This window comes from Phalacrocorax carbo, chromosome 30 (assembly GCF_963921805.1).
Source record: "Phalacrocorax carbo chromosome 30, bPhaCar2.1, whole genome shotgun sequence".
NCBI lineage: Eukaryota > Metazoa > Chordata > Aves > Suliformes > Phalacrocoracidae > Phalacrocorax > Phalacrocorax carbo.
In genome coordinates this window covers 1,240,152-1,267,359 of record NC_087542.1, presented here as the reverse complement: position 1 = coordinate 1,267,359, position 27,208 = coordinate 1,240,152, and the positions used below count along the sequence as shown (strand labels likewise).

The window sequence follows — 27,208 nt, the reverse complement described above, 5'->3', positions numbered from 1 at the left end:
CCATGGCCCTGCAGTCCCCACAGTGTCCCCATGGCCCTGTCCCAAAGGGCCCCCATGGCCCTGCTGCCCCCACAGTGTCCCCATGGCCCTGTCCCAAAGGGTCCCCATGGCCCTGCTGCCCCCACAGTGTCCCCATGGCCCTGTCCCAAAGGGCCCCCATGGCCCTGCTGCCCCCACAGTGTCCCCATGGCCCTGTCCCAAAGGGTCCCCATGGCTCTGTTGTCCCCTAAGGCTTCCCATGGCCCTGTCCCAAAGGGTCCCCATGGCCCTGCTGTCCCCACAGTGTCCCCATGGCCCCATCCCAAAGGGCCCCCATGGCCCTGCTGCCCCCACAGTGTCCCCATGGCCCTGTCCCAAAGGGTCCCCATGGCTCTGTTGTCCCCTAAGGCTTCCCATGGCCCTGTCCCAAAGGGTCCCCATGGCCCTGCTGTCCCCACAGTGTCCCCATGGCCCTGTCCCAAAGGGCCCCCATGGCCCTGCTGCCCCCACAGTGTCCCCATGGCCCTGTCCCAAAGGGTCCCCATGGCTCTGTTGTCCCCTAAGGCTTCCCATGGCCCTGTCCCAAAGGGTCCCCATGGCCCTGCTGTCCCCACAGTGTCCCCATGGCCCTGTCCCAAAGGGTCCCCATGGCTCTGTCATCCCCAGCCCAAAGGTTCTCCATGGCCATGTCCCCAGGGGTCCCCATGGCCCTGCCATCTCTGTCACTGCCCCAGGCCCCCATGGCCCTGCCATCCCCATCGCTGGCCCAAAGCGTCCCCATGACCATGTCCCCAGGGGTCCACATGGCCCTGACATCCCTGTCACTGCCTCAGGTCCTGGCATGTCCCAGGCAGGCGTAGGGTGCTGGGGACAGGATGGGATTGGGGACAGAGCCCCGAGCGATGGCAGGACACAACCACAGCACCTTGTGACGGTGATATTAACACTGTTTATTGCCTGGGGAGGCGACACCCTGTGGGACAGGGAGCCCTGCAGGGACACGTTGGAGACATCAGGAAAGCCGGTTACACGCTGGTGGCCTGAGCATCATCACCACTCTCGTCCCAACCCTGTGCTGGCTTCCAACGTCCCGTCCTCCCGGGGTGGCCCAGGGCTTGGGTGATGGCACCCCGCAGCTCCGCCTGCTCCCTCTCCAGTGCCAACAGCCGCCTCTCCTGTGAGGGGACTCTGTCAGACCCACCCGGGTCCCTCTTGTCACCCATGGGTGCATCCGTGTCCCAGGTCTTACCAGCTCTCGGCTCTTCTCCTCACTGGTCTTCAGCCTCTCCAGGTCCTTCTTCCTGGTCCCTTCAGCTGCCGTCAACCTAATTGGGTTGGGGTGAGCCAAGACACCAACCCAGTGGTGGGGCACCCACTGGCATGGGACACCCGCTGGTTTGGGGCACCCAGTCCCCATCCCCATCCCTACCTGGCACCCAGATTGGCCACACGGGCGTTCGCCTCCTCCAACAGCTGCTGGAGACGCTCGAGCTGCTCTCGGTGCTGACCCTGCTCCTGCCGCAGCCCGCAGTGTTGGGCCTCCATCTCACCCACCAGCATCTCCGCCAGCCGTAACTTCTCCCGGTTCTCCGCCACCTCCTTCCGCAGTGCCTCGATCAACCGCCCGTGCTGGAGGCGGACGAGGACAGGGTTGGGGTGGGGTCTCAGGGGGGCACCCCGGTGGGTTTGGCTCTCACCCACCCAGGGTTACCTTCTCCAACGGGCGGATGGCGTAGAGCTCGCCCTGTGCCGCCGCCGCTGCCGCCTCCTCCGCGTAGCGCTGCCACGGCACCGTCGACTTGCGCGGCAGCGACGCCGACGAGCGCAGCTTCCCATGAGCCTACGGCACCGGCAGCACCCTTTAACACCGACGGCCTCCTCGGAGCACCAGCCCCGACACGAGGGTGATGTGGTGGCTGCCATGGCTTACCGGGGTGTTGCGGGGGACGAGGGACCCTGGTTTTTCCTCGGCTAATGGCTCCGCCACGTGCTCGGCGCTGCTCTGCTTGCGTAGGCGCCGGGCAGCTTTGCTCTGCGCCGGCACGCTCTGGGTGCGCTGCACGTTGCGGCGTTCCCGGCTGGGTGGTGGTGATGGCACCGGTGCCGGTGATGGCTCCGGTTCTGGCCCATCTTCCCGGCCCCGGACACGGCGGATGCTGATGAGGGACTGGCTCTTGATGAGGGGGCTGTGCTTGCTCAGGTCCCGTGGTGGCACGAAGCCTGGTTTGAAGCTCTCCGCCGGACTGCAAGGGGAGATGGGGCGATGGCACAGCTCAGTATTGGGGTGGTGCCAGACCTGGGAGGAGCCAGAACCACCCCAAATCCAGCCAGGACCAGAGGTACCCCAAATCTGGTTGGGGTCAGACCCATCTCCTGAATCCAGCCTGGACCTGAAGCACCTCAAACCCATCTGGAACCAGGAACATCCCCCAAACCTAACTGGGACCAGAACCATCCTCAAAAACAGCCTTGACCTGAGCCACTTCAAACCAAGCTAGAAACAGAGTCACCCCAAAACCAGGTGTGATCTGAACCACCCTGAACCTGACCAGGACCAGAACCCCCTGCCTAAACCAGTCTGGGACTAAAAACATGCTGGACCCAGCCTGGCCCAGATATGTCCACCAAACCCAGCCCAGCCCAGAACCGTCTCCTGAACTGGGACCAGAACCATCCCCTGCCTGGACCACAACCATCTGCTGAACCCATCAGGGACCAAAACTATCCCCTGAACCCAACTGGGACCTGTGACTCCAAGCCCATTCTGGACCAGAACCTCCCTAGACCCAACCAAGATCAGAACCATCCCCTCAACCCAGCCAGGACCAGAATCATCCCAAACCCATCCTAGTGTCACCCCTCTACCAAAGTTCCTCCTGGTCCCACATGTCCACCTTGGCCCCATGTGTGTCCCTGTCCACCCACCGGTACCTTCGCTCTGTGGTGGAGCTGAGACGGACAGAGACGGGGACAGGGGTCCCCTCCCTGATGGCGGTGAGGATGGTGGGCAGGGGCTCCAGTTCCTCCTGCGTGGCCTGCCAGGATGAGACAAGGACGTTATGGGGACAATGGGTGGCCTTGTCCCATCCATGGGGCAGTGGACACCAGCTCTGTGTGTGGGGAGGAGGTGGCCAGCCTCGCCAGCAGCCCTAGGGGACAAATGGGTGGTGGCACCTGGTCCAGGCTGGAGAAGATGTCACAGAGCAGGAGGTGGAGAGTGGCGAGCTCCAGGGCCAGATCCACATAGCCGTCGTAGGTGGCCATGTGGATGCTGCTCTCGGGGTTGGCCACGCTCTGCAGGAAGGCCGTCATGGTGCTCCAGTTGTGCTCCAAGAACTCATTCATGAAGCCCATGTAGGCCTCCTTCTCGCCAAACCTGGGGACCACAATGTCCAGTTACCTGGAGGCCAGGCGATGGCCTGGGCCACCACCACGGTCATGGGCAAGGCCACCCCTGGGACCATGGACCAAGTCACTGCAATGTCCCTGCACCGTGTCACCACCCCGTCTACAAGCCAGGACATGCGTGAGGACACCACCATGTTCTTGGACCAAGCCACCCATAGGTCAGGCCACCACAGATGACACATGAGGCTCTGCTGCTGGGACATATCAGCTCCGTGCATGGAGTGGAGATGTCCTCTGCTGCCCCACGGCATGTGGGGGACATCCCGGCCGCTCCATGGTATGGTGGGGACAACCCTACTGCCCCAATACTGTCCACGGCATGTGCCACACAGCATTCAGGGGATGCCCCCACTGCCCCATGGCTTCTCCATGGGGATGTCCCTCCCCACCTGTACTGGTGCTGTGCCCTGCCATGACATACGTGGTGAAGTTGGCCAAGTTCTGGATGACCTTGGCCACGAGGGTGAGCGTACGGGCGGTGGCCTCGCTCGGATATTCCTGTACGAGGCCAAAGAGGCTGGGGGACATGATGGCGGGGCAGAGGAACCGCAGGAAGAGGGAAGCCGAGACCAGGCGCTGCCCAATGGGCTCCTTGCCCCGCGCCGTGCACTCCTCCTGCCACGCCGCGAAGATCTCGCCCAGCTCTGCCGGGAAGGCACTGTGGGGAGAGATGCCCTGATGGGGGCTGGGGCAGGTGGGTGGTCCTGCAGCCCACCCCCGTGTGCCACCCAGATGTGCTGTGGGACACCATGACTGTGCTTGTGCCCATCTCGGTCCCCTGTGCTTGTCCCCAGGGTTGTCCTCAGGTCCTTCCTGGTGCCCATCCCCGGGACGGTGCCAGTCCCCAGCCCCAGCCACACACCCATCCTGGTGCTGGAGCACCTGTCATTGCCCATTCCCATTCCTGTCCCCAAGCTCATCCCTGTGCCCATGCCCATCTCCAAGTTTTCCCCAGGTCTTCCTGGTGTTGGTGCCCACCTTCATGCCTGTCCCATGGCCCATCCTGGTGTCCATCCCCAAACCCACCCCTGTGCAGGTGCCCACCCCCATGGCCATCCCCATGCCCGTCCCTCACTCGCAGGACGTGGAGATGCGCTGGAAGGTCTCCTCGCAGACCTGCCGCAGGTTGTTCTGGTTGTCGGAGAGGTCAAGGCCGTCGCATTTGCTGGGATCAACCTCGCAGCTATCATCCGAGGTGCAGACCTGGGCCACGGCCTCACCTGGGTACCAAGGGACAGCCCATATGGGGACCAACCAGCCACCACCATGGGCACGGCTGCGAGAAGCCCCCACCACACCCCCATGGTTGTCCCGGAGGTGTGCTACAGCCCCGTAATGCTCTCCCCATGCCCTGCACCACGTAACACCCATAACACCCTGTAGCAACCTGTAAAGTCATGCCCAGGATGTCCCGCACCCCATAACACCCCGTAACGTCCCACAAAGACCTGTAACGTTCAAACGTACCCAACGTGTCCTGGAGGTACTTGCCCCCCACCAGTTTCATGTACTCATCGATGGCCTTGGTGGCCAGCGTGTTCTCACGGAAGATCAGTGCCTCACGGTCATCAAAGCGGTCCAGTTCGGCCACACCGAGGTCGATGAGGAACGACTGCCAGGTGGATGTGTTGAAGGGCTCAGCGGGTACCCATGGCCCCAAACAACCTTGACCAACCCACCCTGGGAGGTGCCAGGATCTCCTGGCACTCCCCTGAATTGCATTTCCCATCCCATCCCACCAGTCCCAACCCAACCCAACCCATCCAGCCCACCCCAACCCAGCCCAACCCTATTCATCCATCCCAACCCATCCCAACACAATTCATCCATCCCATCCAAACCCAACCCAACACAACCCAACCTACCCAACCCAACCCGACCCTTCCATCCTACCCCATCTCAACCCAACCCAACCCATGCACCCCATCCCAACCCAACTCATCCACGCCATCCCACCCCAGCTTTCCTGGCACCACCGACCCATGATATCCATCCCACCCTGACCACCATGGCCATGGTACCCCAGGCAGCACCCATCTTGCCCTCACCCACCCTCCCCACATCCCCCCATGGCCAGCATCCGCTCTACCTTGGCCTTCCCAGTGCTCTGCAAGACACGGACCAGAGCACCGGCCAGCTCCTCCTTGTGCCGCACGGCGATGGTGGGCTCCAGACGGGCACACAACTCCCGGTAATGGAAGGTGATGAACTCGGCCAACTCCTTGTAGCGTACAATGGGCAGCACCCGCACCTCCCGGTAGCGCCCGCGCACCCTCACCGACGGCAGCCGCTCGCCTCCCCCAGGACCGCTAAGCGGGTACCAGCGCTCCAAGGGCTGCCGGGCGGCCGCCAGCTCGGTCAAGGGGATGGTGATGGAGGCCACCGGTTGACCAGGGTGGTCATCACGGCAAAGGGCAAGGGTGAGGGCACGAGAAGGTGGTAGGGCGGCCAACTGGAAGAGTTCACCCCAAAAGAGCTCGCCATCAGGACCGGCCACCTTGGCAGTGGTACGGGCGAAGAGGGTGCCGTCCAGGTGGAGGTGACAACGGAGACGTCGCCGAGGGGGCAGGTCCCGTGCTTCGTACACCCACAGGCTCAGCGCCAGCTCCAGCCGCTCGCAGTTGTCCTGTCGGGGTCGGGGACATGGGTGGGGGCGTCAAGGGGACAGCGGGGACATGGCAGGGTGGGTGAATCTGAGGGGGGTTTGGGGGTGGGGGACAGGGAATTTGGGGGTGGACGTGTGGGGATGGAGGGGACATGGGGGACAGCGTGGGAATGGGGACAGGAGGGGACATGGAAGGATGAGAGGGGACGTGGGGGACAGGAGGGGACATAGGAGACAGAACAGGACACTGGGGACTGGAGCAGGCATGGGGGACAGGAGGGGACACAGGGGACAGGAAGGGGCATTTGGGGCAGGAGAGGACATGGGGGTGGGAAGGGACACAGGACTGGAGAGGACATGGGACTGCAGGGGACACTGGGGACAGGAGGGGACATGGAAGGACAGGAGGGGACACAGGACAGGAGGGGGCATTTGGGGCAGGAGGAGACATGGGGGACTGCAGGGGACACTGGGGACAAGAGAGGACACTGGGGACAGGAGGAGACATGGAAGGACAGGAGGGGACACGGGGACACAGGTGGACAGCCAGATCCGCAGGGGGACAGGAGGGGACACGAGAGGACAGCCAAGCCTCCAGGGGACAGGAGGGGACATGGGGGACAGCTCAAGCCACCCGGGGGACAGCAGGACGCAAGGGGACACGGGGCTGTGGGTGCCTGCAGGGCTCCAGGGTGCGGTGGGGGGTTTGTGCCTCAGTTTCCCCACCCAGCCCTGCCAGTGGGCTTCATCCTGCCCATTGGGGAGCCAGGAGGGCAGTGGGTGGCCCCACGTGTGAGGGTGCTGGGGGTTCCCATCCCCTGGGCGTGGCAGGGGTGTCCCATGGGTGTCCCCGTGATCCCACCTTGTTGGGCTGCACGGTCCGGCGCAGGTTCTCGATCCAGCGGTCGCGCTCAGCCAGGGACGTGCACCCAAAGGACCGGCTGCCCTCGGCCGTGATGATCTGGGTGCAGGGAAAGAGTGCTGGGGAGCACCCTAGGGTGCCTGGGGGAACTGCCCTGGGGGCTCTGGGTGCCCAAAGCCATGGGCTCTACTGGGGTGTCCCACTGGGGAACTCTGGGTGCTCAGTGGGGGTGCCCTGTGTGCATTTGTGGGTGCCCTGGGTGTCCGTCCAGGGTGTCCTGAATGCCTCAGGGTGCCTGGGGTGCCATGGGTGCCTCTCCAGGATGATTAGGGTGCTCTGGGTGCCCTTCCAGGATGCCTGGGGTGCCATGGGTGCCTCTCCAGGATGATTAGGGTGCTCTGGGTGCCCTTCCAGGATGCCTGGGGTGCTCTAGGCGCCTCTCCAGGTTGTCTGGGGTGCCATGGGTGCCCTGCGTCCCTCTCCAGGGCACCCCGAGCGCCCACCCAAACCCATTACCTGAAAGCAAAACTTCTCGCCCACGATGCTGCCGTGCACGGGCCGGATGATGACGTTGTCCTTGGTGAGGTCCAGCTCGGCCACGCTGGGTGGTGGCAGCAGTGACTCCCGCGAACCGCTCCGGCTGGGCACCCTGCAGGGACGGGACCGTTACCGAGGCACCGTCACCAGCACCCACATCCTCCCCACACCCTCCGCGGTGCCGTACCTCTCGCCATCAAGGACTGTCACCGCTGGCGTCTCGGCTTTGGGGGCGCCACGACCTTTCCTCTCCCGGAGCCTCTTCCACAACAATCCCTGGATGGGGTAAGGAGAGGGCTGCCGTGTCACCCATGGGTGGGACTGAGCATCCGGGGTGGGGGGGGTGGGATCGGGGTGAGGGGATGCCCACCTTGACGTTGCTGAACTGGGAGGTGGGGGACGTCTCGTTCTCAGTGCTTCTCCCGGCACCCCGGGTGCTCCTCTCATCTGCAGCCGGGTCTGGAGGGGCACCCAGCATCAGGACCCCACCCTTTACCTGCACCCTGAGCACCCCAACACCATGCCAGGGTTTGGGGGGGGGGGGGAGGATACACCCATACGCCCTCCCACCCCCTTGGGAAACATCAGCCAAAGCTGGAGGAAGGACCCAGTTGCCTAGTTTTGGGTGCCAAATCCTGCCGGCACCTCACCATATCTATAGCCCTGAGATGCAGCCGAGCTTTGGGTGCTGAAAATGGGTGCTCGTGGGTGCAGGGGAGAAGGGGGCAGAGAGGTGTACCCTGCTGCCTCGGCTCCAGCGCTCAGCCCCGGCGCTGGGGTGCCGCGATGCCGAGCACCCATCCAGGACTGTCTCCACCCCGGCGCCAGGTGGGTGCCGGGGAGGGGGTAACTCACCTCCCTGCGCAGCGCAGAGCAGCCAGCGGCGGGGCCCCATGGCTGCCGGCGATGCCGTCTGCCCGCTCTGGCGAGGGGCACAGGGAGGAAGCCGAAAGCGTTTATCGCTCGGATCAGCAGACGCAGCAGCGTGGAGGAAGCGGTAATGGTACAAGACAGCCTTGCACACAGTGCTTCCCCCACGCAGCCAGCTCGGTGTGGGGCACGGGGTATGGGGCATGGCGTGGCGCACGGGGCATGGGGCACGGCGTGGTGGATGGCACAGAGCACGGCATGGTGCGGTGCCTGGCACAGCGCACGGCGTGGTACGTCACGTGGAGCACGGCACAGGGCACGGCATGGAGCACGCATGGAGCACGGCACAGGGCACGGCACAGGGCACGGCATGGAGCACGCATGGAGCACGGCACAGGGCACGGCACAGGGCACGGCATGGAGCACGCATGGAGCACGGCATGGAGCATGGCACAGGGCATGGCATGGAGCATGGCACAGGGCATGGCATGGAGCACGGCACAGGGCACGGCATGGAGCACGCATGGAGCACGGCATGGAGCACGCATGGAGCATGGCACAGGGCATGGCATGGAGCACGCATGGAGCACGGCACAGGGCACGGCATGGAGCACGGCATGGAGCACGCATGGAGCACGGCACAGGGCACGGCATGGAGCACGCATGGAGCACGGCACAGGGCATGGCATGGAGCACGCATGGAGCACGGCACAGGGCACGGCATGGAGCACGCATGGAGCATGGGACAGGGCACAGCACAGGGCACGGCATGGAGCACGCGTGGAGCACGGCACAGGGCACGGCATGGAGCACGCATGGAGTACGGCACAGGGCACGGCATGGAGCACGCATGGAGCACGGCATGGAGCACGCATGGAGCATGGCACAGGGCATGGCATGGAGCACGGCATGGAGCACGCATGGAGCACGGCACAGGGCATGGCATGGAGCACGGCATGGAGCACGCGTGGAGCACGGCACAGGGCACGGCATGGAGCACGGCATGGAGCACGCGTGGAGCACGCGTGGAGCACGGCACAGGGCACGGCATGGAGCACGGCATGGAGCACGGCACAGGGCACGGCATGGAGCACGGCATGGAGCACGCATGGAGCACGCGTGGAGCACGGCACAGGGCACGGCATGGAGCACGGCATGGAGCACGGCACAGGGCGCGGCATGGAGCACGCATGGAGCACGCGTGGAGCACGGCACAGGGCGCGGCATGGAGCACGGCATGGAGCACGCATGGAGCACGGCACAGGGCACAGCACAGGGCACGGCATGGAGCACGCATGGAGCACTCATGGAGCACGGCACAGGGCACGGCATGGAGCACGGCACAGGGCACGGCATGGAGCACGGCATGGAGCACGGCACAGGGCGCGGCATGGAGCACGCATGGAGCACTCATGGAGCACGGCACAGGGCACGGCATGGAGCACGGCATGGAGCATGCGTGGAGCACGGCACAGGGCACGGCATGGAGCACGCGTGGAGCATGGCACAGGGCACAGCACAGGGCATGGCATGGAGCACGCATGGAGCACGGCACAGGGCACGGCATGGAGCACGGCATGGAGCACGCATGGAGCACGGCACAGGGCACGGCATGGAGCACGGCATGGAGCACGCGTGGAGCACGGCACAGGGCACGGCATGGAGCACGGCACAGGGCACGGCATGGAGCACGCGTGGAGCATGGCACAGGGCACGGCACAGGGCACAGCAAGGAGCACGGCACAGGGCACGGCATGGAGCACGCGTGGAGCATGGCACAGGGCACGGCACAGGGCACAGCAAGGAGCACGGCACAGGGCACGGCATAGGGCACAGCAAGCAGCATGGCCCGGTGCACAGCACAGGGCACAGCACAGTATGTTATGTGGAGCACGGCACAGGGCACGGCGTGGTGCAGAGCATGGGGTACAGCCTGTGGCACGGCACAGGGCACGGTACGTTGTGTGGAGCACGGCACAGGGCATGGCGTGGAGCACAGCATGGCACGCAGCATGGAGCACGGCACAGGGCACGGTATGGAGCACGCGTGGAGCACGGCACAGGGCACGGCATGGAGCACAGCATGGCAGGCAGCATGGAGCACGGCACAGGGCACGGTACGTCGTGTGGAGCACGGCACAGGGCACAGCATGGAGCACAGCATGGCACGCAGCATGGAGCACGGCACAGGGCACGGCAAGCGGCATGGCCCGGTGCACGGCACAGGGCACAGCACGGTACGTCGTGTGGAGCACGGCACAGGGCACAGCATGGAGCACGTGTGGAGCACGGCACAGGGCACAGCATGGAGCACGCGTGGAGCACGGCACAGGGCACAGCATGGAGCACAGCATGGCACGCAGCATGGAGCACGGCACAGGGCACGGCAAGCGGCATGGCCCGGTGCACGGCACAGGGCGCGGCGTGGTGTGACATGAGACTTCGCAGGGCGGAGGACGCGGGGCGCAGCGCGGGGCACGGCTGGCTGCCTGGCACGGCGCGCAACACGGGCATGGCACGAAGTCTTGCATCTGGCGTGGCACAGGCGCAGAACGGGGCCCGCACGGGGTGCGGTGCGCGGCACAGGGCAGGGCATGGGCACGACGCAAGGAACGGTGCGAGGCGCGTGGTGCGTGGCCGCGGTGCACGGCCACACGGCACACGGCGTGGTGCAAGCCACGGTGTGCGGGCCAAGGGACTCCATGCACAGGAGCGGCACCAGACCTGCACGCGCACGGCTCGCACCACATGTGCCAACACCCCGTGGCATCGGCACGTGCCGGCACGGGGCGAGTTCGCTCACCGGGGTCCCTCCTGCCGCCCACCGGGTGCAGGTTGGTGCTCTCGGAGGTGGAGCTCCCCGCCCGGTTCCTGCTCCTGTAAGAAGCCTGGTGGCACAGGGGGGTCAGGCACCGCCACCCCCAGCACCCACCTGTGCACCCTGTCACCCAAGGGACTGCGGCACAAGCCCCTGGGTGCCCAGGGGACTCTCGTCCCCACGTCCTCACCTCCTCGTCCCTGCCCATGAGGACCAGATGCCCGTCCACCAGCGAGAAGTTGGAGACATCCCACACGGGGGCATCGGGCGCTGGAGCCAGCGGGATCGATGACATCACGTGGGGGCTTGCTGGGGGTGCAGAGCAGGGATTTGAGGGGAGACTGGGTGCTACCTGTGCCCTTGTCACCCATGGGCAGTGCCAGGGGACATGTGGCTGTGGCCATATCACCATAGGTGTGACAATACCAGGGCACATGGGGCCATGGTATGGTTGCGGTGATGGTGCTGGGGGACACGTGGCCATGGCTGTGCCACCATGGGTGTGGTGATGCCAGGGGATGTGTGGCCATGGATGTGCCACCATGGGTGTGGTGACGCTGGGGGACATGTGGCCATGGATGTGCCACCATGGGTGTGGTGATGCCAGGGGATGTGTGGCCATGGATGTGCCACCATGGGTGTGGTGACGCTGGGGGACACGTGGCCATGGATGTGCCACCATGGGTGTGGTGACGCTGGGGGACATGTGGCCATGGATGTGCCACCATGGGTGTGGTGACGCCGGGGGACACGTGGCCATGGATGTGCCACCATGGGTGTGGTGACGCTGGGGGACATGTGGCCATGGATGTGCCACCATGGGTGTGGTGACGCCGGGGGACACGTGGCCATGGATGTGCCACCATGGGTGTGGTGATGCCGGGGGACACGTGGCCATGGATGTGCCACCATGGGTGTGGTGATGCCAGGGGATGTGTGGCCATGGATGTGCCACCATGGGTGTGGTGACGCTGGGGGACACGTGGCCATGGATGTGCCACCATGGGTGTGGTGACGCCGGGGGACATGTGGCCATGGATGTGCCACCATGGGTGTGGTGACGCCGGGGGACACGTGGCCATGGATGTGCCACCATGGGTGTGGTGACGCTGGGGGACATGTGGCCATGGATGTGCCACCATGGGTGTGGTGACACCGGGGGACACGTGGCCATGGATGTGCCACCATGGGTGTGGTGACGCTGGGGGACACGTGGCCATGGATGTGCCACCATGGGTGTGGTGATGCCGGGGGACACGTGGCCATGGATGTGCCACCATGGGTGTGGTGACGCCGGGGGACATGTGGCCATGGATGTGCCACCATGGGTGTGGTGACGCCGGGGGACACGTGGCCATGGATGTGCCACCATGGGTATGGTGACGCTGGGGGACATGTGGCCATGGATGTGCCACCATGGGTGTGGTGACGCCGGGGGACACGTGGCCATGGATGTGCCACCATGGGTGTGGTGACGCTGGGGGACACGTGGCCATGGATGTGCCACCATGGGTGTGGTGATGCCGGGGGATGTGTGGCCATGGATGTGCCACCATGGGTGTGGTGACGCCGGGGGACACGTGGCCATGGATGTGCCACCATGGGTGTGGTGACGCTGGGGGACATGTGGCCATGGATGTGCCACCATGGGTGTGGTGACACCGGGGGACACGTGGCCATGGATGTGCCACCATGGGTGTGGTGACGCTGGGGGACACGTGGCCATGGATGTGCCACCATGGGTGTGGTGATGCCGGGGGACACGTGGCCATGGATGTGCCACCATGGGTGTGGTGATGCCGGGGGACACGTGGCCATGGATGTGCCACCATGGGTGTGGTGACGCCGGGGGACATGTGGCCATGGATGTGCCACCATGGGTGTGGTGACGCCGGGGGACACGTGGCCATGGATGTGCCACCATGGGTGTGGTGACGCCGGGGGACACGTGGCCATGGATGTGCCACCATGGGTGTGGTGATGCCGGGGGACACGTGGCCATGGATGTGCCACCATGGGTGTGGTGATGCCGGGGGACACGTGGCCATGGATGTGCCACCATGGGTGTGGTGACGCTGGGGGACACGTGGCCATGGATGTGCCACCATGGGTGTGGTGACGCTGGGGGACACGTGGCCATGGATGTGCCACCATGGGTGTGGTGACGCCGGGGGACACGTGGCCATGGATGTGCCACCATGGGTGTGGTGATGCCGGGGGACACGTGGCCATGGATGTGCCACCATGGGTGTGGTGATGCCGGGGGACACGTGGCCACACGTCTTGGTTTAACCCCCACCAGCAACTCAGCCCCACACAACCGCTCACTCACTCCCCCCCAGTGGGATGGGGGAGAGAATTGGAAGGGTAAAAGTGAGAAAACTCTTGGGTTGAGATAGAATCAGAGAATCATTATGGTTGGAAAAGACCTCTAGGATCATCAAGTCCAACCCCCAGCCCAACCCCCCCAGGACTCCTAAACCATGGGGCCACGTCTGGCACTTCAGAGGAGAGCTGGGCTGGGGGGAGCCTCAGGGACCGCAGCGAGAGCAAGCGTGGGGTCCTGCCCTGGGGAGGGGCGACCCCCCGCACCGGCACAGGCTGGGGGGACCTGCTGGAGAGCGGCTCTGCTGGGAAGGGCTGGGGGTGCTGGGGGGCAGCGAGGTGACCCCGAGCCAGCACCGGGCCCGTGGGGCTGAGGAGGCCAGCGGTACCTGGGGGGCACGGAAAGGCGTGTGGGCAGCAGGGCGAGGGAGGTTCTCCTTCCCCTCTGCTCTGCCCCAGTGAGGCCACATCTGGGGGGCTGCGCCCAGCTCTGGGCCCCCCAGGTCAAGGAGGAGAGGGAGCTGCTGGGGAGAGGCCAGCGGAGAGCTACGGAGATGGTCAGGGGCTGGAGCATCTCCCGTGGGAGGAAAGGCTGAGAGACCTGGGCTTGTTCAGCCTGGAGAAGAGAAGGCTGAGGGGGGTCTCATCAGTGCCTATAAATATCTGAAGGGCGGGTGTCAGGAGGATGGGGCCGGGCTCTTTCCAGCGGTGCCCAACGCCAGGCCAAGGGGCCACGGGCACAAGCTGGAACACGGGAAGCTCCCCCTGAACATGAGGACAAACCCCTTCCCTGTGCGGGTGCCAGAGCAGGGGCACAGGCTGCCCAGAGAGGCTGTGGGGTCCCTTCCCTGGAGACATTCACCCCCCGCCTGGACGCGGCCCTGTGCCCCTGCTCTGGGGGTGCCTGCTCGGGCAGGGGGTGGGACAGGGTCATCTCCAGGGGTCCCTTCCGACCCCCGCCACTCTGGGATTCTGTGTCTACATGCTGTCTGACCCCCCCAGGGACGGCGACTCCCCCACCTCTCGGGGCAGCCTGTGCCACTCCCTGACCGCTCTGGCAGGGGAGACATTTCCCCTCACACCCAACCTAAACCTGCCCTGACGCAGCTCGAGGCCGTTCCCTCTCGTCCCATCGCTCGTTCCTTGGGAGCAGAGACCGACCCCCCCCTCACTCCAGCCCCTCTCAGGGGGCTGCAGAGAGCGAGAAGGGCTCCCCTCAGCCCCCTCTTCTCCAGGCTTAAAGACAGTTTAATACGGAGAGCAAAAGAGATAAAGACAGAGATAAAGAGAGTTTAATAGGGAAAGAAAAACCATGTGCACAAGCAAAGGGAACCAAGGAATCCCTCCCCTCCTCCCCACGGGCAGGGCGTGCTCAGCCATCCCAGGACAGCAGGGCTCCGTCGCGACATACGGTGACTTGGGGAGGCCGACGCCATCACCCCCAGCGCCCCCCTCTTCCTCCTCCTTCCCCCCACTTTTATAAGCCAAACGCGACGGTGTGGGTAACCCCTGGGTCTGTTGGGCTCAGCTGTCCCGGCCGTGTCCCCCCCCCAAGCCCTTGTGCACCCCCAACTACTCGCCGGTGGGGTGGGGTGAGGGGCAGCACAGGCCTCGGTGCTGGGCAAGCCCTGCTCAGCAGGAGCAAAACCATCGCGGGGTTATCGACGCTGTTCCCAGCACAAATCCAAACCACAGCCCCGTGGTGGCTGCAAGGAGGAAACGAACTCTAGCCCAGCCCAAACCAGCACATTCTCCACCTCTGGATGAATCCAACGTGGGGCTTGAAGGGTTCGAGAGCGCAACGGATTTGTTTGGAATGTGCTAGATCAAATTTACAGCTGTTATTGCTGTTTAGCTCTTAGTTAAGGGGCTCCTGTGCTTGCCACGGGGCTCGCTTGCCTCGCCGTGAATTAGAGCCTAGTGCGCGTTCGCGGCTGTTTTTTGTCTTCGCCGCTGGCTCTGCCGCCCGCCTCGCTCTGCCGTGCCTGGGAACGTCGCGATAACGGCCACGGCGACGCTGGCAGGCGGCCAGGGCGTCGCTGCCGCCTCGCTGATGCTGTACCGGGCAGGCTGGAACTCCGGCGTGAGCTCGACTCGAAGGGACTTGTGACTTGTGGACGAGCCCACGTGGGAGCAGGACACCCCGAAGCATCCGTGACCGTGGATAAATCTATTCCAGAGCATCTCGAAGCGTCTGCGGCCGTGGTTATGTCTGTGCTGCAGCAGGGATGCCTTGAAGCATCGTGGCTGCGCGTGAGGTCATGCGGGAGCGCCTCAAAGCGTGTGGCTGCGGATAAACCCAGGCCAGAGCAGGTACGCCCCCGGAGGGACTGCAGCCACCGGGGGGGCCGTGCTGGAGCAGGTACATCTCTGGTCCACGGCCTCAGGGAATGATATCCCCCAGGATGGGAAGGGGCGGTGGGGAGGGAGGATGTATTGGGTCGGGTGAGACCTTGAGCATGACGTAGGTGGTATGGAACAAGGTGGGGAGCATGTGCTGGTTTGGGCTGGGCTAGAGTTTGTTTCCTCCTTGCAGCCACCACGGGGCTGTGGTTTGGATTTGTGCTGGGAACAGCGTCGATAACCCCGCGATGGTTTTGCTCCTGCTGAGCAGGGCTTGCCCAGCGCCGAGGCCTGTGCTGCCCCTCACCCCACCCCACCGGCGAGTAGTTGGGGGTGCACAAGGGCTTGGGGGGGGACACGGCCGGGACAGCTGAGCCCAACAGACCCAGGGGTTACCCACACCGTCGCGTTTGGCTTATAAAAGTGGGGGGAAGGAGGAGGAAGAGGGGGGCGCTGGGGGTGATGGCGTCGGCCTCCCCAAGTCACCGTATGTCGCGACGGAGCCCTGCTGTCCTGGGATGGCTGAGCACGCCCTGCCCGTGGGGAGGAGGGGAGGGATTCCTTGGTTCCCTTTGCTTGTGCACATGGTTTTTCTTTCCCTATTAAACTCTCTTTATCTCAACCCACAAGTTTTCTCACTTTTACCCTTCCGATTCTTTCCCCCATCCCACCGGGGGGGAGCGAGCGGCCGTGCGGGGCTGAGTTGCCGGCTGGGGTTAAACCATGACACCACGGAGGTGCCACCATGAGTGTGGCGATGCCAGGGGAGGTACGGCCATGGCCGTGTCACAACTGGGGTGGCAATGCCGGGGGAGGTGTGGCTGTGCCCCCATCAGCGAGGCAATGCCAGGCCACCCTCGGCCATGGCCATGCTGTGGTGGGGACAAACCCGGGTGGCTGCTCTGCCCCAGGGCCCTGCCCGCACCGTGGGTGGCCCTGCCTGCACCGTGGGCGGCCCTGCCAGAGCCAAGCCGGTTTTGCCAGATCCGGCTGCTGCAGGGGCTGGCACGGCTCCACATGCCGCCACCGAGCCCCGTGCCGGGCACGCACGGGGGACCAGGGTTACGTGTGGCCGGGACGGGGCCCTGAGGACAGGTGGGACACAGCCATCCTGCACCCATAGGTGCCCCCCCACCCCTGGAGGGCACCTGCAGGCAGGTGCTCCCCAACACCAGCAAAGCCTGGCCACATCCTGCAGCCCTCTATGTCCCCCACCCATCACCCACCATCTCCCAGACTCCAGTGGTCACCATCACCTATCACCACCTATTGCCCCCCCAACCCATCACCCATTGCCACCAGCCACTACCCGTTGCCCCCAACCCACCACCCATCACCCATGGCATCCCAGATCATCACCCATTCCCATTGCCCACCACCCATCAGCCCCCAGTCTGTCATCCCTCACCCCCAACTCATCACCCATCACCCCCAACCCATCACCCATCATCATTACCCACCACCCATCACTTATCATCATCACCCATCACCCCCAGCCCATCACCTATTATCATCTCCCACCAACTATCACCCATCACCCCCCAGCCCATCACCCCCAACCCATCACCCATCATCATCACCCCCAACCCATCATCATCACCCACCACCTGTCACCCCAACCTCTCACCCCCAACCCATCACCCATCACCCCAACCCATCACCCATCATCCATCATCCCCCAACCCATCACCCATAACCCCCAACCCATCACCAGCCACAAGGACCCCCAACCCATCACCCATCACCTATCATCATCACCCACCACCCATCACCCCCAACCCATCACCCATCATCATCACCCACCACCTGTCTCCCCAACCCATCACCCCTAACCCATCACCCATCACCCCAACCCATCACCCATCATCCATCATCCCCCAATCCATCACCCATAACCCCCAACCCATCACCAGCCACGAGGACCCCCAACCCATCACCCATCACCCATCACCCCCAACCCATCACCCATCATCATCACCCACCACCTACCATCCACCATCCCCCAACCCATCACCCATAACCCCCAACCCATCCCCAACCACCAGCGCCCCCAACCCATCACCAGCACCCATCACCAGTGCCATCACCCAGCACCCTGACCCCCACCCCTCCGCGTCACCCCCATACCTGGAACAGCATCATGGAGCACCTGCTCAGCCTTGGCACCGCTCTCCACATGACCCTTCTTCTTGGACATGGAGCGCAGGTACTTCTGCAGGGTGGCCTTGCCGCCCTCGGGTCCCCGTGTCTCCTTGGTCCCCTTGGAGGGGGCCGAGAAAGCCCGCTGGAAGAGGGACCGGCGGGTGCTGGCCTTGGGTGCCCCCGAGGCGGAGCTGCCCTTCCCAGCCCCGTCATCGGGGCCGTCAGACTCGGGGTGGCTGTAGGAACGTTTCCAGCCCTGCAACCGGGTCCAGCGCCGGCTGCCGGGGGACCCCATGCCCCGTTCGTGTTCCCGGTCACCCATGGGTGCTGCCGTTCGCCATTTGTAGGTCTTCAGTAGAGTCGGTGGCTCGGGTCCCAGCGGGGGTTTCTCCACCTCCATCTGTGGCATGGGGAGAGCCACGTTAGCCACGGGGTATCCGCGGGCCGGCAGGGGGAGCTGGGTGGGTGGTGGTGGGAAGAGCACCCTTGGCTGGGCACCCCCAAGCTGGCACCCCCCACCCAGACACCCCTATTTGGGTGCCCTGTCCTAGTATCCCTATTGGAGCACCCCCACCCAGGCACCCCTATCCAGGCACCTCTGAGTCCCCTTTTATGGGTGCCCCTATCCAGGCACCCCTGTTTGGGTGCCCTCACCCAGTGCACCCCCATCTAGGCACCCTGTGTGGGTGCCCTTATCTGGGGGCCTCTATCTGGGCACCCCCACCTAAGCACCCTTATCCAGGCACCCTTATTTGGGTGTCCCCATCCAGGCACCCCAATCCAGGCTCCCTTATTGGGGTGCTCCTGTAATCACCCCATTTGTGCACCCTTATCTGGGAGCCCCTCTCTGGGCACCCCAACCTGGGTGCCCTTCTCCAGAGCACCCTAATCCAGGCACCCCTCTTTGGGTCCTTCTCATCCAGGGCGCCCCACAGAGGGGGTCGCCCACAGAGGGGGTCCCCCACCCAATGGGTGCCCCTGTTCCTGGGGTGCCTGTGCCCACAGAGGGGGTCCCCCACCCAGTGGGTGCCCGTGTTCCAGGGTGCCCCTGCTCATAGAGGGGGTCCCCCACCCCATGGGCGCCCCTGTTCTTGGGATCCCCCACCCAGCGGGTGCCTGTGTTCCTGGGGTGCCCCTGCTCACAGAGGGGGTCCCCCACCCAGTGGGTGCCACATCCCTGGGGTGCCCCTGCTCACAGAGGGGGTCCCCCACCCAGTGGGTGCCCATGCCAGCCCCTGCACCCTGCAGCACCCATCCCTGCCAGGGCACGGTGACACGGGGGGTGCCGCAGCACCCAGATTTGGGGACACTGGGGTGCGGGGACACAGCGACACCCAGGCAGGTGGCCCGCCACCCCCTCGGCCCCGAGCGCAGACGGGTGCCGGAGATGCTTCCGTCACCACCACGGCTGCATTTCCCCTCGCGCCACCACGGCATTTCCTCCCGGCACCTGCACCCCGCGCTGAGCCCAGGCCCTGGGGACCCTGCCAGCACCCCAGGGTGCAGGCAGGGCGGGGGTGAATGGGGCCGGCTGCACCCCAAGATCTCCTCGTGATGGCACGCCCCCCCGCCCCCCGGCGTGGCGCCAGGGTGGAAGTGAGCTGGGGGCACCCACAGCTTTGGCGCCCGCCAATTTAGGGGTGGCAGCACCCCGAGCTGAGCTGCGGAGGGTGCCCGAGCCCTGAGGGGGCGTGGGGCGGCGGCAGCATTTTTTGGGTCTCCACCCCAACTTACAGCACCCTATAGCACCCCATCACCGATGGCCCTCCCCTGAAGCACCCCTTGCTCCTCAGGGTGCTGCTTCACCCCACCTCAGCACCCCCCATCCCCTGTGCACCCCCAAGGCTGGAGCATCACCCCAGGGTGCCACCCCGCCGTGTACCCCCCCTGTCCCCACGGTACCTCAGCTCTTCTCTGCTTGCTCCGGCACCCAGACTCGGCCGCCCCGGTTCCTGCCGTGGCTTCCCCATGTGACCAGGCAGGAGTTTCAGTCACACCCTCACCTCCGCCTCTGCCCCGATGATGTTATCTACGCTCCCGGCTCTGCCGGCCTCACGTTCGGCCACAGCTCGGGACACGTTGAGAAGGGGGAGCCACGCCGGGCCACCCCGCAGTGGGGTCTGGGTAACCTGGTGGCCGGTTCCATGCACCCGGCTTAAACGCCATCATTAGGTTTCAGAGTGAACGGGTGCTGGAGATGGTAGCGCCTTGGCGCCTTGGTGCAGGGTGGGCACCTCTGTGGGCTGGATGCCCATCTGAGTGGGGGGTGCACATCTCAGGGGGGGAAGTATGGAGGTGGGGGGGTCTCCTTGGGGGTCATGTGGGGGTCTTCAAGGTGGGTTAAGGGGGGACAGTGCTGCTTGGGCAGAGGGCATGTGTGTGCACACACACGCGTGTGCCACAGAACTCAGCCCTGCAGCAGGTCCTGGGCACCTGGGTCCCTCACTTGAGCCCCCTCCTCTGCCCCCATGGCCAACCCCCACCCCGTGCCTCAGTTTCCCCCTCACTCTCCAAGGACCACCCAAAGCCGATTGCCTGGTACTGACTTTATTGTGGGTACGGGGATGGTCTTCTGGGCCAGTGGGGCAGGGCCGGGGTCTGTCTGGGCTGGTAGCCTTCAAGGCTGGGGTTCTTCTGGGCCAGTGTCCATCAGGGTGGGCATCCATCGGGTTGGTGTCTGCCTGGACCAGGTTCGATCCATCGGTCTGTGGTGGCATCTGTTGGACCAGGGTCCATCTGGGCTGGCATCTGTCGGACCGGGGTCCATCTAAACCAGGGTCTACCCAGGCTGGTGTCCGTCAGGCTGGTGTCCGTCAGGCTGGTGTCCATCTGGACCGATGTCCATCTGGACCAATGTCCATCCAGGCTGGCACCCATCGGGCCAACATCGGTTGGACCAGGGTCCATCCAGACCATCACCCATTGGGCCACCATCCATTTAGACCATGATCCAACCTTGCCTGCACCCATCCAGACCAGCACCCACGGGGCCGGTCCTCACTGCAGAGAAGAAACCGCGATGAGTCCCAGTATCGCCTCCCACCAAACCCCCGTCCTCCTGGCCATGCCAGACCAGACCAGACCAGACACCCCAACTGAGCACCAAACCTCCAACCCCTGGAGATGCCACAGAGCTCGGTGCTCACCTTGAAGCCGCGCCATGTCTCAATCTCACGGAAAAGGGAGTTGCCGGGGCAGTCGGTGTGACCCATTTGGCGGTGACCACGTAGGGTGTAGTTGCGGTGAAGCCGGCCGGTCCGTACGGCGCAGGGCAGGAGCTCATCCCGCACCAGGGCGATGGTATCGGGATCCGGCAAGGCGGCCGAGAAGTCTCCAATGTAGCCCACGCCGTAACCTTTGCTGTTGTAGCCTTTGGTGTGGGCCCCAACCCAGTGCCAACCTCGGCCTTGGTACAGGTACCCGTCCGACCCCACCACGAAGCTGCGAGCACCCATGGGTCAGCCTGGAGATTGGGTGACGGGGACCGCGGTGGGGGTGACGGTGACGGAGTCTCACCTGTAGCCGATGTCATCCCAACCGCGGGTGTCCTGGTGGAAGCGCTGCATGGCGCGCATGTCGCGGGCGCAGGCGGCGAAGGTGCGGCACGGGGCGCTGGGCGTGGAGGTGTGGTGGATGTAGACGGAGGCCAAGGGGAGGGTCAACGGTCTGGGGGTGCCCCGGTAAGGACGGGCACCCCACATGCACCGGGGCACGATGGCCGGGCACTCTGCGAGGGAAGGCAGGCGGTGGAAGAAGGGGACTTGCCTGGTCCCACGGGCAGTTGGGGACATGGTAGAGTCCCCTCAGGGTCTTGGGGACATGAAGAACCCCTTGGCATCGTAGTGTCCTCCTGGGGTCCCCTCATCCAGGGGACATGGAGCATCTGCTCAGGGTGTCCCTTGGCTGGGGACATGGCTGTGTCCAGGGGACACACTGATGTCCAGCCAGCGGATGTGGTGGTGGCCAACAGGAACCACCACCCAGGGGACACGGTGGTGTCCACCCAGGGGACACAGTGGTGGCCATCAGGGACCACCACCCAGGGGACACGGTGGTGGCCATCAGGGACCACCACCCAGGCGACACGGTGGGGTCCACCCAGGGGACACGGTGGTGGCCATCAGGGACCACCACCCAGGGGACATGGTGTTGTCCATCCAGGAGACACACCAGTGTCCATCCAGGGGACACGGTGGTGGCCATCAGGGACCACCACCCAGGGGACACGGTGGTGTCCACCGAGGGGATACACCAGTGTCCATCAGGGACCACCACCCAGGGGACACGGTGGTGTCCACCCAGGGGACATGGTGGTGGCCATCAGGGACCACCACCCAGGGGACACGGTGGGGTCCACCCAGGGGACATGGTGGTGGCCATCAGGGACCACCACCCAGGGGACACGGTGGTGTCCACCCAGGGGACATGGTGGTGGCCATCAGAGACCACCACCCAGGGGACACGGTGGTGTCCACCCAGGGGACATGGTGGTGGCCATCAGAGACCACCACCCAGGGGACACGGTGGTGTCCACCCAGGGGACACGGTGGTGGCCATCAGGGACCACCATCCAGGGGACACGGTGTTGTCCATCCAGGAGACACACCAGTGGCCATCCAGGGGATGTGGTGGTGTCTGACCATGCCAGGCCACACGTCACCAGTCAGCTCTCAGAGCTTAACTCCCCCCACTGCCACCTACACTAGGGTGACACTGGGGACCCCCCAGCCCCACCCAGGGTGCAGCTCTCCACCCATCCTCCCACCCAATATTTTTTTGGGGGGACAGATGTGATATCGCGACCCAGCGCCACCTCCCTACCCACGTAGACCTCCGTGAAGTCCCGCGCCGCTCGATGAGCGATGGCCGCCACCTCCTCCGGCCCCACGTCCTCCAAGAGCTCCCGGGTGGGTGGCAGCACCCGCAGCACCCTCAGCATCGCCGCCACCTCCTCCTCCAGCTTCCCCGGCCCCGTCAGCGCCCCAAAGTCTCGCCGCCGATAACTGCTGGGTGGTCGCCCCTCCTCTGTGCCGTTGCCCGTCCCGTAGTAGCCCCGGAGAAGGTCGGCGAGCGGGATGGGTGCTTGGGCCAGGCGGGCACCCAACAGCACCCCATCCATCGCCCCGTTGGCAACGGCGTCAGGGATGGGTGAGGGGGGTCCCATCAGGGTGTAGTTTTGGGGGTCATCCACATCATCCCAACAGCCGCCGGGTCCCAACGTGTCTCGGTTGCCATCACCGCCACGAGCCAAGAGGAAAGATGTCCCCAAACCCTCAGCGACGGTGACGGCGTAGAGCGCGTCGATGGGTGGCCCGACGGTGGGAAGGGGCCCCCCCGCCGCCCGCTTGAGGCCAACCTCGATGCCAGCGAGGAGGGGGCCGAGGGCGACGGTGGAGCCGTCGGGTGCCAGCACCGCGCCGCGCTCGGGTGCGGCGGCGTCGGGGCGGAGGAGTTGGGTGAAGAGCAACCACTGCTCGTGGCTGAGCGTCGGTGGGGCTGGTGGGGCATCGGGTGGCTCTCCCAGCAGCGCGCGGCACCCCGGGGTGCTGCAGGCACCCAGTGCCCGCGCCAGCTCCGGCACGGTGCCCGTGAAGCCGTGGTCGGTCGACTCGAGGGCTTCCACGATCTGAACCACGGAGTCCATGTGGCGCGGTGGGAGCCCTGGGGAGGGGACAGGGTCGTGGGAGGGGACCGAGGGGCGCCCACGGGGTGCTCATGGGTGCCGGGATGGCAAGAGTCTCCCAGGGTGGGTGAGTGTGCACCCAAAACAGGGTGGCTGCACCAAAATGAGGGGAAATGCACCCAAAACAGGGCAAATGCACCCAAAACAGGATGAAAGCACCCACAGCAGAGGAAATGCACCCAGAAAAGGACAAATGAACCCAAAACCAGAACAAATGCACCCAAAACCAGAGCAAATGCACCCAAAACAGGGCGAACGCACCCAAAACGGCGAATGCACCCAAACCAGAGCAAATGCACCCAAACCCAGAGCAAATGCACCCAAAACCAGAACAAATGCTCCCAAAACCAGAGCAAATGCACCCAAACCAGAGCAAATGCACCCAAACCAGAGCAAATGCACCCAAAACCAGAGCAAATGCACCCAAACCAGAGCAAATGCACCCAAACCAGAGCAAATGCACCCAAAACAGGGCGAATGCACCCAAAACTAGATGAAAGCACCCCAAAACAGGGCAAATGCACCCAAAACAGGGCAAATGCACCCAAAACTAGGATGAAAGCACCCACAGCAGAGGAAATGCACCCAGAAAAGGACAAATGCACCCAAAACAGGGCAAAGGCACCCAAAACCAGAGCAAATGCACCCAAAACCAGAGCAAATGCACCCAAACCAGAGCAAATGCACCCAAAACAGGGCGAATGCACCCAAAACTAGATGAAAGCACCCCAAAACAGGGCAAAGGCACCCAAAACAGGGCAAATGCACCCAAAACAGGGCAAACGCACCCAAAACTAGATGAAAGCACCCCAAAACAGGGCAAAGGCACCCAAAACAGGGCAAATGCACCCAAAACAGGGCAAACGCACCCAAAACTAGATGAAAGCACCCCAAAACAGGGCAAATGCACCCAAAATAGGGCAAATGCACCTAAAACCAGTATGAAAGCACCCACAGCAGAGGAAATGAACCCAGAAACAGGGCAAATACACCCAAAACCAGAGCAAATGCACCCAAAAACAGGATGAAAGCACCCCGGAGCAGGGCAAATGCACCCAAAACTAGATGAAAGCACCCCAAAACAGGGCAAATGCACCCAAAAACAGGATGAAAGCACCCCAGAGCAGGGCAAATGCACCCAAAACAGGACAAATGCACCCAAAACAGGGTGAAAGCACCCACGGCAGAGGAAACGCACTCAGAAAAGGACAAACGCACCCAAAACCAGAGCAAATGCACCCAAAACAGGGCGAATGCACCCAAAACTGGGTGAAAACACCACAAGCAGGGGGGAAGCACCCAAACAAGGGCGAAGGCACCCAGAGCGTGCGCCCAGAGGAGGGCGCGAGCACCCAGGGAAAGGGTGAATGCACCCAAAATAGAGGAAATGCGCCCAAAATAGAGCAAATGCACCCAAAGCAGGGTGAAAACACCCCAAAGCACGACAAAGGCACCCAGAACGGGGTGAAAGCACCCCAAAACAGGGTGACTGCACCCAGGGGTGGGTGGATGCGAGGTGAAAGCACCCCAAAACAGGGTGAAATCACCCAAAGCTGGGTGAAAGCGCCAGAGGAGGGCGCAAGTACCCAGGAAAAGGGTGAACGCACCCAAAACAGAGAGAAAACACCCCAAAGCGGGACAAAAGCACCCAGAACAGGGTAAAAGCACCCCAAAACAGGGTGAGAGCACCCAGAACAGGCTAAATGCACCCAAAACAGGACAAAGGCACCCAAAACAGGGCAATAGCACCCAGAACCGGGTGACTGCACCCAAAACAGGGTAAAAACACCCCCAAAAAAAGGCGGAAGTCCCTCAACGAAGGGCAAAGCACCCCAAAAAAGGGTGGCTGCACCCGCCGCGAGCACCCAAAGCCCAGCTGAAGCCGAAAGCGCCCAAAACTGGGTGCAGCCCCTCCCCCAGCCCCGGGGACACCCCCTCCCCCCACCCCCCTCCCCCACGTGGGCGCAAATTTGGTCCAGAATCGCCCGAATTAGGGGGAGGAAAAAATGCAACCAGAACCATTTTGGCCCAAAAAGAGGCTCTGAGAAGCCCCCGCGGTTGCCACACGCGTGCGGTGGCGTGTTGGGGCGTGTCGTGGGTGCTGTGGCATGTTGTGGCATGTCGTGGGTGCTGTGGCGTGTCGTGTCATGGCGTGTTGTGGCGTGTCGCGGGGTGCTGTGGGGTGTTGTGGGGTGTTGTGGGGTGTCGTGGCATGTTCTGGGGTGTTGTGGCGTGTAGCGGCGTGTTGTGGCATGTCGTGGGGTGCTGTGGCATGTTGCGGCGTGTCGTGGGGTGTTGTGGCGTGTCATGGGTGTTGCGGCATGCTGTGGGGTGTCATGGGGCGTCATGGGGTGTCGTGGGGTGTTGTGGGGTGTTGTGGCATGTCGTGGGGTGTTGTGGCATGTTGTGGCGTGTCGTGGTGTGTCGTGGGGTGCTGTGGGGTGTCGTGGGGTGCTGTGGCATGTTGTGGCATGTCGTGGGTGCTGTGGCGTGTCATGGTGTGTCGTGGGGTGCTGTGGCATGTCGTGGGGTGCTGTGGCATGTTGTGGCATGTAGTGGGTTGTCGTGGCGTGTTGTGGCGTGTCGTGGGGTGCTGTGGCATGTTGTGGCATGTAGTGGGTTGTCGTGGCGTGTTGTGGCATGTCGTGGGGTGCTGTGGCATGTTGTGGCATGTAGTGGGTTCTGTGGCGTGTTGTGGCGTGTCGTGGGGTGCTACGGCATGTTGTGGCATGTCGTGGGTGCTGTGGCGTGTCGTGGCGTGTCGTGGGGTGCTACGGCATGTTGTGGCATGTCGTGGGTGCTGTGGCGTGTCGTGGCGTGTCGTGGGGTGCTGTGGCGTGTCGTGGGTGCTGTGGCATGTCGTGGCATGTCGTGGGTGCTGTGGCGTGTTGTGGCGTGTCATGGGGTGCTGTGGCGTGGCGTGGCGTGCCGTGTTGTGGTGTGTCATGGGGTGCTGTGGCGTGTCGTGCTGTGTCGTGGCGTGTCGTGAGGTGCTGTGGCGTATTGTGGCATGTCATGGCGTGCCATGGGGTGCTGTGGCGTGGCGTGGCGTGGCGTGTCGTGGCGTGTCGTGGCGTGTGCCTACCTGTGCCGGGCCGGGCGCAGACGCTCAGGGCCAGGAGGAGCCACGGGATCATGGCGCAGGACGCGGCCCCGCTCGCTGCGTCCCGTGTCGCGGCCTCGATGGACTTCGGCCCCGCGTCCCGCGCAGGGGGGCGGGCGGGGGGGGACACGGGCTCAGGGGGGTGTGGCGGGGGGACACGCGTGCCTGTGGCGTGGGCGCGCTGCAGCTCGTGGGTTTGTGTGTGGGTGCTGTGTGCACACGCGTGGGGGGGGGCCCGGGAAGGGGCTACACGAGTGTGCGTGTGCGCACAAGAAGCGTGTGCCTACGTGCACGTGTGTGTGCGCGGGGCGTGCGCATACGGGCACATATGTGCAAGGTGTGCGTGTCTTCATACGTGTGTGCACACGGCGATGGCATGAAGCCACCAGGACACGCGTGGGGGGACGATGGCACCAGGACACACGTGGGGGGACGATGGCACCAGGACACGCGTGGGGGGACGATGGCACCAGGACACACGTGTGGGGGGACGATGGCACCAGGACACACGTGGGGGGACGATGGCACCAGGA

The 27,208-nt window shown here is 64.2% G+C and overlaps 2 protein-coding genes across 2 annotated transcripts; both read right to left on the bottom strand.

Annotated features, from left to right (window-relative positions):
• Window positions 1–917: 917 nt before the first annotated feature.
• RASAL3 (RAS protein activator like 3) lies at window positions 918–18,289 on the bottom strand. Its single transcript, XM_064437195.1, has 19 exons — window positions 17,875–18,289; window positions 11,422–11,427; window positions 11,270–11,388; window positions 11,065–11,149; window positions 7,762–7,850; window positions 7,579–7,667; window positions 7,371–7,503; window positions 6,855–6,953; window positions 5,477–6,013; window positions 4,855–4,999; window positions 4,463–4,607; window positions 3,809–4,045; window positions 3,154–3,355; window positions 2,911–3,014; window positions 1,910–2,222; window positions 1,691–1,819; window positions 1,409–1,608; window positions 1,229–1,304; window positions 918–1,154 (listed from the first exon to the last, which is right to left on the bottom strand). The coding sequence occupies exons 1-19, from the start codon at window positions 18,287–18,289 to the stop codon at window positions 1,005–1,007; spliced, it is 3,273 nt and encodes a 1,090-aa protein (XP_064293265.1). The 3' UTR covers window positions 918–1,004.
• A 2,131-nt stretch (window positions 18,290–20,420) lies between these two features.
• PGLYRP2 (peptidoglycan recognition protein 2) lies at window positions 20,421–26,766 on the bottom strand. The gene is made up of 5 exons (XM_064437134.1): window positions 26,658–26,766; window positions 22,711–23,550; window positions 21,406–21,616; window positions 21,036–21,330; window positions 20,421–20,889 (listed from the first exon to the last, which is right to left on the bottom strand). The coding sequence occupies exons 1-5, from the start codon at window positions 26,707–26,709 to the stop codon at window positions 20,887–20,889; spliced, it is 1,401 nt and encodes a 466-aa protein (XP_064293204.1). The 5' UTR covers window positions 26,710–26,766; the 3' UTR covers window positions 20,421–20,886.
• Between the last annotated feature and the right edge of the window lie 442 nt (window positions 26,767–27,208).